Below are 10,287 nucleotides of genomic sequence, written 5' to 3'. Positions count from 1 at the left end.
CCTCCTGACAGAAGTGCTCCAACTGGAGACTACCTCTTCGGAGCCCTTGCTGCCATTTAATGAAGCACTGACGGGCGTTCTTTTGGGCACCTGGTCCAGGCCCATCACAGGGGCTCCTGTGGATAGGAATGTGGCCCGATGCCATCGCCCGGCTCTGGGCAACCCCCTCTTCCTCACCCAACATCCCACCCCCGAGAGCTTGGTGGTCCAAGCCTCAGCTTCCTAGAGTGCGTTCCTACTGCACCTCCGGATAGGGAATCGAAGAAGCTGGATCAGTTTGACAAGAAACTGTTTTCATCTGCCAGCTTAGGGCTGCAGTCGGTAAACACAGCATGCCTCTTGGGCCATCATACCCACTCTCTGTGGGACACGGTTGTGCAGGTGCTGCCCAACTGCCTGGAGGAGGCCCATGCAGTCCTCTCCCAAGCGATTGTGGCCGGGAGAGATGCAACAAAGTTCACCATACGTTGTGGGCTGGATACCACCGACTCACTGGGCAGGTCGATTTCCACGACGACTGGCTTTTCAGGGGATGTCCATAACACCTTTATGGACATGCCCTTTGATGGCCTTCTCCTTTTTGGCAACCAGGGAGACAGTGCGTTGGAGCTCTTCAAGGACTCCCAGGCTACGGCCAAGTCCTTGGGCCTGTCGGCCACCCGGCCTCCTCTGCCTTCTTCTTTTTGCACCTTTCGTGGCCACGGAAGGGGCGCCCTGCACCGTTTGCAAAGCCATAGGCTACAGCAGCAACAACAACCTCAGCGTGGCTGCAGATGTGGGAACCGTCGAGGCGGTTCAGGGGGCCAGCGGGTGGACCAGTCCACTTCCACGCCCGCAGCATCCACTTCAAAACATTCCTAGTCTGACCTTTCAGGCCCATCAGACGCCAGTGGGTGGATGAATACGCCATCATCTCCACCACTGGCGCGACATCACTTCGGACAAGTGGATGCTGCAAATTGTCCGAAGGGGCTACTCCCTCCCCTTCGAGGCAGCCCCTCCAGCCATGCCACCTCAGTAGCACCTCATGTCGGGGTATCACTTGGTGCTTCTCCAGCAGGAAGTAGCAGCCCTCTTGGCCAAGGGGGCCATTGAGTGTGTTCCGACGCCAGAAGTAGGTCATGGTTGTTATACCCATTACTTTCTGGTTCCATAGAAAGTCAAATTGGGCCTGCGTCCTTTCTTAGACCTTCGGAACGTCACTCGCTTCCTCCGGAAGGAGAAGTTCAAGATGCTCACCCTGGCTCAGGTCTTGTCTGCCCTAAACCTGCAAGACTGGGTGGTGGCGTTGGACTTGCAGGACGCCTATTTTCATGTCCCCGTCCTCTCTGCCCACAGATGCTACCTGCGATTCATGGTAGGCCCTGAGCATTTTCAGTCTACCGTGTTCCCCTTTGGCCTTACCAGCACCCCTTGGGTGTTCACGAAAGTGATGGCAGTGGTCGCAGCTCATCTGCGCAGATCAGGGGTTTCAGTCTTCCCCCTATCTCGACGACTGGTTGTTGAAGGCGGGCTCGCCCCAGTCCGTTGTCTCCAACCTCTAGACGACGGCCGACCTCCTGCATTTGCTGGGGTTCTCCAACATGGTGAAGTCTCATCGGATTCCCTCGCAGAAGCTCCTTTTCATCGGAGTGGTTCTAGACTTGGCGCGATTTCGGGTTTATCCTCCCGAACAGCAAGACCGGGACATTCAGGCTATGATTCCAATCTTTCGGCCTCTGTCCCGAGTTTCTGTGAGGATGACTCTTCGGCTGCTGGGCTTGATGGCCTCCTGAATCCTTCTTGTGGATCATGCCAGATGGAATATGCGGGCTCTGCAGTCGGACCTGAAGTTCCAGTGGGCACAACATCAGGGCTACCTGTCCGATCACGTCCAGATCTTGGAGGGCACTGCAAGGCAATTGCAGTGGTGGCTCACGAATCGCGATAGGGTCAATGGTAGATCCCTCTCCCTTCCTCAACAGGAGCAGACAGGTGTGACGGACGCGTCCCTTCTGGGATTGGGCGGCCAAGTGGGAGAGGTGGAGATCAGAGGCCTCTGGTCTTCTGCGGAGTCCCAGCTCCACATCAACCTGTTGGAGCTTTGGGCGATCTGACTGGCACTGAAGGCACTCCTTCCCTCTGTCTGGGGAAGTGTAGTTTAGGTGTTCACGGACAACACCACTGCCATGTGGTACTGCAACAAACAGGGCGGGTGGGGTTGTGGACCCTATGCCAAGAGCTCTGTGTCTCTAGGCTTGGCTGGAACGTCAGGGCATGTCCCTTGTGGTTCAAAACCTGGCAGGTTCTCTGAATGCCAGGTCGGATGAACTAAGCTATGTTGGATCACGACTGGCGTCTGAACTCTGACGTGGCCTCCAAAGGAGTTTGTTAATTAGATCGAGTCAATTATTTGAATGTGGTATACAGGTAACTTAATCGTCCTGAGTGAAGTTAATTCCAAGCGATTGAATGAACACACATACTTAAGACTAACTGAACATGACAATACTTAACGTTGAAACAATACAATTGAAACAATAACCAATGAGCATGTGTATAGGCAAAAAATAGATTTTATCAAACTTCAATCATAAAGGGAAAATACAATACAAAAAGAAGATGTAAAACAGGGATACACGATGAATATCAGACAGGAAATCAAAATCACTGTAAAGCCTGTAGAACGCCTATCCAAAAATAAAGATGTAAACAATTCTCCTTTGGATAAAGCTGGGAGTCGACGTTTCAGTCTTTATGGGCAACTCTTTAAGACCATCATCAGGACGGAGGAAAGTTAATATTGTAACTCCCTTAGAACGAAAAAAACTCTCTCCATGTGTTGAGAAGAAATGATATATAAAGCCAGGGCAGAGATTAATCTCAGTAGCAGTGGGGAAATTAGCAGATAGGATTTTGCTATTGATTTGTCGCACCTCGCAGATTTTTAAATGGATCTTGGGCGTGCAGAGTGACGGCTGACACCTCCCGCTATCTGTGAACTTTCGAGATTGATACAGATCGTTCCTTCCTGATTGATTCCTTGACAAATTTGCAAGTTGTAATACACCAAGAGGAGAGTCTGTTTTGCTCATTTCCTCGTTTTCTCCTAGACATTTTAACAGATCGTTCCTTCGTGACGACGTTGAAACTTTCTAAGATCCATTTAAAAATCTGCGAGGTGCGACAAATCAATAGCAAAATCCTATCTGCTAATTTCCCCACTGCTACTGAGATTAATCTCTGCCCTGGCTTTATATATCATTTCTTCTCAACACATGGAGAGAGTTTTTTTTCGTTCTAAGGGAGTTACAATATTAACTTTCCTCCGTCCTGATGATGGTCTTAAAGAGTTGCCCATAAAGACCGAAACGTCGACTCCCAGCTTTATCCAAAGGAGAATTGTTTACATCTTTATTTTTGGATAGGCGTTCTACAGGCTTTACAGTGATTTTGATTTGCTGTCTGATATTCATCCTGTATCCCTGTTTTACATATTCTTTTTGTATTGTATTTTCCCTTTATGATTGAAGTTTGATAAAATCTATTTTTTGCCTATACACATGCTCATTGGTTATTGTTTCAATTGTATTGTTTCAACGTTAAGTATTGTCATGTTCAGTTAGTCTTAAGTATATGTGTGTTCATTCAATCGCTTGGAATTAACTTCACTCAGGACGATTAAGTTACCTGTATACCACATTCAAATAATTGACTCGATCTAATTAACAAACTCCTTTGGAGGCCACCTTACCCATTCTTATTACGTTTTTACCCAAGCCCCCAAAGGTTTATTGGGTTGCTCACTTTATTTACCATGAACTCTGACGTGGCGCAAGGTCTCTTTCAGCAGTGGGGAGAGCCTTAGTTAGATCTGTTTGCCACTGAAGAGAACGCGCAATGTCATCAGGTCTGCGCGTTTTCAAGGCGGCACTCGCTCGGCGGCCCTTTTCGTTGTGAGTGGAGTTGCGGTCTGTTGTACGCCTTTCGGCCTATACCACTTCTGCCCAGAGTGCTGAAGAAGATCAGGCGCGGGCGGGACCAAGTCATCCTTGTGGCTCCGGACTGGGCTCGAAGAGTATGGTATCCCGAGCTATTCCGTATGAGCATAGATTCCCCAGATCCGTTAGCCTCTTCGGTAGGATCTTCTGTCGCAGCAGCAGGGGACGGTCCTACACCTGAACCTGTCCAGTCTCCACCTCCTTGCGTGGCGATTGAGCGGCAGCAGGTGACGTCTTTTGACCTGTCTCCTGAAGTCTGTAATGTTATTCTGGCAGCCAGGCGTTCTTCCACAAAAACGGTATACGCCTGTAGGTGGAATACTTTTGTGGCATGGTGCACAGCAACGGCTATGGATCCCCTTTCTGCTCCTCTTTCCGAGGTTCTTCTTTTTCTTCTCTCTTTGGCCCAGCAGGGCTCTGCTCTGGGCACTATCTCTCTGCCATTTCCGCCTTTCTTAGGCTCCCAGATCAGCCTTCCCTTTTCAAGTCCCCTGTTGTAAATAGATTCTTGAAAGGCATCACTCACATGTTTCCTCGTGTTCCTTTTGTGATGCCTCAGTGGGACTTGAATCTAGTTCTTACCTTTCTGATGTGCACTCCCTTTGAGCCACTTCATAATTGCCCTCTTCATCTTCTGACTCTAAAGACTGCTTTCCTGGTTGTCATCACATCTGCCAGAAGAGTGAGTGAGCTCCAGGCTCTTTCTTCTAAACCTTCTTTTCTCTCTGTCCATCCAAACAAAGTTGTTATGAGGACTCGACCTTCCTTTCTGCCAAAGGTTGTCACCCCCTTTCACATCGGGCAGACCATCACTTTGCCCACCTTCTTTCTGCCTCCACATCCCTCTAAAGAGGAAGAGAGGCTCCACTGTCTGGACCCAAAATGTGCACTCTCTTTCTATCTGAGTCGCACACAACACTTCGGGTGGATGACCAGCTCTTTGTTGGCTATGTGGGTGCCAAGAAAGGTCAGGCTGTGCACAAACGGACCATCTCTCGGTGGGTCGTTCTGTGCATAAAGGTTTGCTACTCCTTGGCTAAAAAGTAGCCTCTGGTGGGTTTACGTGCCCATTCTACCAGGGCGACGGCGACCACTACTGCTCTGGGATGCAGCGTTCCCTTGCAGGACATTTGTCAGGGAGCTACGTGGGCCTCGCTGCACACGTTTACCATGCACTACTGCCTGGACAACCAAGTCCGGAGAGACGGCTTCTTTGGCCGTTCTGTTCTCCAGGACGTTCTGTTCTCCAGGACGTTCTGGTGTGATCTTGGTTCGCAGATTCACCACTGGGGTTGTTATTGCTGGGGTATCTATTCTAAGGTAAGGAATCTATCACTACATGTTTCTTTCAGATGCACAAGTTACTTACCTTTGGTAAAGATATATCTGTAAGAAACATTAGTAGTGATAGATTCCTTACTGCCCCACCCATCCTCCCTGTTCTGCGAATTGAGTTCTAGGGGTTAAGGTCATCCCTTTCAGGGGCCTTGTATCATGGTACCAGTGGTCAGTATCTTGCATGGCCCTGTGTTCCTGGCGCGGAAAGTTGTGTTCAGAACTGACGTTAGCGCACGTCTAAGTAGCTCTGACGAGTGGGCGTGTCTAAGTAGCTCTGATGAGGTCATCATGGCACCGCCTATCCGAAGCCTTGGACCTAGGGCAGTTGCCCCAGTCCATGAGGGAAGTGCTGGTGGTACCGCTGCTAAAACCTGGGAGGGAGGCCTCGGATGTGACGTCATATAGACCCCTGTCTATGTTGACGGTGGACTATAAGATCTTGAGTCGTATTCTGGCCACTAGACTACTGCCACATAGGACCACGCTGATACACGGAGACCAGGCCGGGTTCATTCCTACTAGGAACACGTCCACAAACATCCGCCGACTGATACGTATCCTAGACAGCGCAGTAGAATCAGATTGCAAGTCAGCAGTACTGTCGGTGGACATTGAGAAGGCCTTCGATAGCCTTGAGTGGCAGTACCTCGAGAGGGTGCTGGAGAAGTTCGGCCTGGGGGGCGGCTTCGGGCGATGGACGAGGGTTCTCTACTCTTCTGCTACTGCCAGAGTGCGACTGGGGTCTGTTATATCTCCCGATTATCCGGTGCGTAGAGGGACGAGGCAGGGTTGCTCGCTATCTCCTCTCCTGTTCGCTCTCGCGATAGAACCACTGGCGGCACGGGCGAGAACGGGAGAACTGTATAATGGGATTAAACGTGGTGAGGGTACTCATCATATCTCACTATATGCAGACGACCTGCTGCTGTACCTGGAGGATACGGAAGGAGCCCTTAAGGGGGCGGTAGAGATGCTCTCCGGCTTTGGTAGGTTATCAGGCCTCAAGGTGAACTGGAATAAAACATGTGTTTTTCCGCTGCGGGCGGACACGCCGTGTCCTCATCTTGCGGTGGATGTGGTCTGGGAAGCCACGTGCTTCACCTATCTAGGAGTCCGTGTTTACCACGGAGCCGTGAATTTGCTGGAAGGAAATATAGGCCACTGCTTGAGGGCTCTGCGGGGTTGCATGTCCTTCTGGGCCTCCCTTCCTCTATCGGTGCATTTTCAGCATTGCTGAAAATGGTGGCTCTGCCGAGGTTGCTCTATTTTTTTCCGTACCCTGCCGATATGGATCCCACAACGGATCTTCAAAGACCTGAGAACGATGATTATTGATTTCCTTTGGGGACATAGAAGGCGCAGGGTAGCGTTGCACACTTTGATCAGACCCAAACTTGAAGGAGGGATGGCGGTTCCTGATTTTGAACTGTATTACCTAGCGGCCCAATTACAGGTTTTAACGCAAAGCATTGCTAAAGAATATAGAGGCCCGGACCAGGAACGGGGATGGGCATTCAGAGGCACATCTTAGCCTACATAATTATGCAACAGAAATTGGACTTGGGTGGTCTCACCGTTGAAGAGAAAACCCTTCGGTTGTGCTGGCACAGGAGCCTGAAGAGGGCAAAGGCAGCACAACCATATGCGCCGGAGATCCCTCTTGGAATGTAGACGGCGCTGCCACATGGAGGTGATTGGTCTCCGTTGTCGGAATGGGAGGAGCTGGGACTACTGATGGTGGGAGATCTATATGTGGACGGGTGCTGGCCCCCTTCGGGGTATTGCAGAACCAGTTTGGTCTCCCGGATGGGAGCTACCTCTTGCATGCTGCGGTGATCGCGGCGATACAAAAACATTGGAGTGGAGGACTGGTGGAACCGGAAACGACCATGGCCTGCCAATATGTGGTGATGGCTGCGGGCACACTCAAGGCGGTGACTTGCCTCCAATCGAGAATGCTAAATGAAGGACTAGAGCCGCTCACTGCGCTGAAGGAGAAGTGGGAGGAAAGCGTAGGTAAACCCATACCAGACACCGTGTGGGGCCAGATTTTGAAACGGACGTGGAAGGGTAGCAGGAACGCCCGCTTCCAACAGGTGCACTTCTTTATACTGCATAGTATCTGACCCCAGGGAAACTTCGACGGTACTTTCGAGTACAGGATGCAGCGTGCCCGAGATGCTTAGTACTTGAGGTTGAGCTGGATCATTTGCTATGGGGCTGCCTGAAATTGGGGACATACTGGCCTGAGGTGGGTGAGCTTCTGAATGTAGTCACCGACAGGGAAGTGGAGTTCGACACAGCGGCATGTCTACTGCTTTGGGTCCCTCACACGGCGAAGACAAAACTTACGAGCAAATTCATAGATTTAGGACTCATGCTGGCCCAAAGAGAGATTACTTGGCGTTGGAAATCCAAGGAAGGCCCGTCAGTTAAGCGATGGACGAATGAGTTGTTGAAATGGTCCAGGTGTGAGAGTGTGATTCGAATGCGACAGGCTACCAGAACTGGTAATGAGAAGAGATTGGAGATGGCAAGGGCTTGGGAGATGATTGTGCAGGCTTTGAGTGACTACCTGACAGAGGACGAGGAGAAAGATCATCCGGGGACTGAAGATCCATGAGGCTTAGGAGAACGAATGCATAACCTCAATTAGTGGCGAGTTCTTCCGTCAGAATCCATACTTACAACCCACATCAGCAGCAGTTGGGGGGAGGGGGGTTGGAGGGGCGTTCTTAAGGTACTGCGGTAATGGCAAGAGGGGCGTTTGCGATAAGGGTCTGAGGCTGGTAGATACAGGAAAGGGATACTGAGCAGAGCACAAGGGTCCACGTTGTGTAGATGAAGATAGGCCCTAACAGGCTTCCACCTTAGGAGTGCACTGGCATAGACCTGATACTGCGGGCATGGATGGCGCTGATATCGCCCACCCCGGGTGGCCGATAGTACCTGGAGGTGACTGGGGGGGGGGGGATGGAGTTTGGTGGGTATAAAAGCGGATACTTAGTTATGCACGCTGGTACGCCGCCCGACCTCCGGGATGTGGGCTGAATGGCTGTGTGCTACTTTACTGATGCAAATGTGCCTCGACCTATCATGGGTATCCCAGTTAACCTACCTCGATGTTTTGTTTATAACTGCAATAAAAACATATTTTAAAAAAAATCATGGCACCGCCTACTGACGAGCCGGGGTACTGCTGATGAAATACTTTACTGATCCAGTCTGATGCCTGAGGGTAATTCTAAGGTAAGGAATCTATCACTACTAATGTTTCTTCCAGATATATTGTTACCGAAGGTAAGTAACTTGTGCTGTAGGTTAAATGGCCAGGTGACAATTGCACGGCCAGGCCAGACCAAAAAAAACATGTTTAAGACTTCCCTCCCATCTGTTCTGCTGCCAGAGAAGAACACCATAAGTTACCTAAGCATTAAAGTTACTTTAATAGCATAACAATGTTTTGTGCCACTGCCCCTCAAAGTTCAAGCAGCTGGATAAATAAACAAAATGTGTGAAAGCAAACTCCTGCCCCAGCAAAACATGTACTTGTGTCTCCAGCCAAAGCCCCTCTAGTGAGGCTCACTTAATTGTCTGGCGACTGCCCAAGCCAGGCCATAAAAATAGCTATATTGGTCAGCTCAAGAATTATACAAGAACTGTTATCAAGCAGTACCCCGTTTTACTGACCCAGTCGTCCTCATTTGAACTTTGCAAAGGCAACGTTCCAATTGCATAACCCAGGAGGGGTGGGAAGGACAACGAAAGAGAAAAAGAAGAGATGATACCCAAAACAAAATATAACCAGAGAGTCAATTAACACTTGCGAAACAAGAAAACAAAGTGATATAAAACGCATAAAAGAAATAAATAAAATCCTAACTAAATAAGATGGGCGAGCGGGCTTGCAGATCCCTGGACCTCTGGCAGAAATGGGTGCGCTTTCTACAAGGCTGTACTCACCACTTGGGAAGAAACCATGGTTTGTCGGGAGGGGGCGCGCTTTCTTTTCCGCAAGGGGGAGGAGCTCGCAGTATTTGCCTCGTCTTCTGGAAGGTGACGCGGCGGTGCATGGCTAAGAGGCGAGGGGATTCCACGGTGGCGGTGCGCGCGCCCCCTAGCAAACGTTTCTTGGGCGAGGAGTGTCGCCGCGCGCCCTACGTGCCGCGGCCCCAAGCCAAGCGGAAGATGGACCTAACGGAAGAGCGCCCCGGGGAGGGGGCTCGGCAGGCTCAAAGACCCCGCTTTGCCGCTCCTGCGCAGCCTGTCTGCCGTCCACGCAGCGCAGACGGGGGGTTGAAGAGATCCCGCATAGACGCAAGGATGCATGGCGAGCAGGAAGCGGTGCCTGACCCCGGTGCAGAGGGGGAAAGCCTGCGGCGCGCGAGCGCCGAGCCTACCAGGAGGAGCCTGTACGGCAGCCAAGATCAGCAGGTAAACAAGGACGATGTCGAGCCCCAGTACTCTTTATTGACTGTAGGGGGTAGGATGACCCAGAGCAATCTATTCTCAACAGCCTACTGATGATTTTACGCGTGTTTGGTAAGTAATCTAAGTACTGGCATGCGTCCACAGTGGCAGTTGGTAGACACCATTCTGACGCAGCAGTCGCCACTGCTGATCGGCGGCTGTAGTACATAAAACTACTATGTTTAAGGCTTGTTTCCAGTTGGATGCTACCTTTGATGACTGGGAGTCCGTCACTGCTCAGAAAAGCAACCCCCCCAAAACATTACTTTCGCTGCTAGCCCCCCAAGTCTTAAAACTCGCTTGTAAACCATCCCAATCTTCTAACGTCAAATTGTGTAACATGTTTTTTTTCTTCTGGCTTGCAGCCCAGTTGTTTTTTTTTGTTACGTGCGTTTTAAGTTGACGGTGTTTTCAGACACGTCTGATATCATTTTGTTGTTTGAAATACAGTTTTAGTAAACTTTGTTGACCCGCGTTGTTTTGACTTGAAAGTCCAACA

At 50.4% G+C, this 10,287-nt stretch overlaps 1 protein-coding gene across 1 annotated transcript in view; it reads left to right on the top strand.

Annotated features, from left to right (window-relative positions):
• Positions 1–9,348: 9,348 nt before the first annotated feature.
• C3_1H9orf40 (chromosome 3_1 C9orf40 homolog) overlaps positions 9,349–10,287 on the top strand; it is a 45,706-nt gene continuing 44,767 nt past the window's right edge. The window contains exon 1 of the mRNA XM_086961281.1: positions 9,349–9,752. Coding sequence (XP_086817407.1) covers positions 9,390–9,752 — 363 coding nt within the window. The 5' untranslated portion in view covers positions 9,349–9,389. The remainder of the gene's footprint in view (positions 9,753–10,287) is intronic.

The sequence above is a fragment of the Lissotriton vulgaris genome, chromosome 3_1, assembly GCF_964263255.1.
Source record: "Lissotriton vulgaris chromosome 3_1, aLisVul1.2, whole genome shotgun sequence".
Classification (NCBI taxonomy): Eukaryota; Metazoa; Chordata; class Amphibia; order Caudata; family Salamandridae; genus Lissotriton; species Lissotriton vulgaris.
Note: the sequence above shows the minus strand (reverse complement) of the source record. Positions and strands in the feature narration are given on the sequence as shown.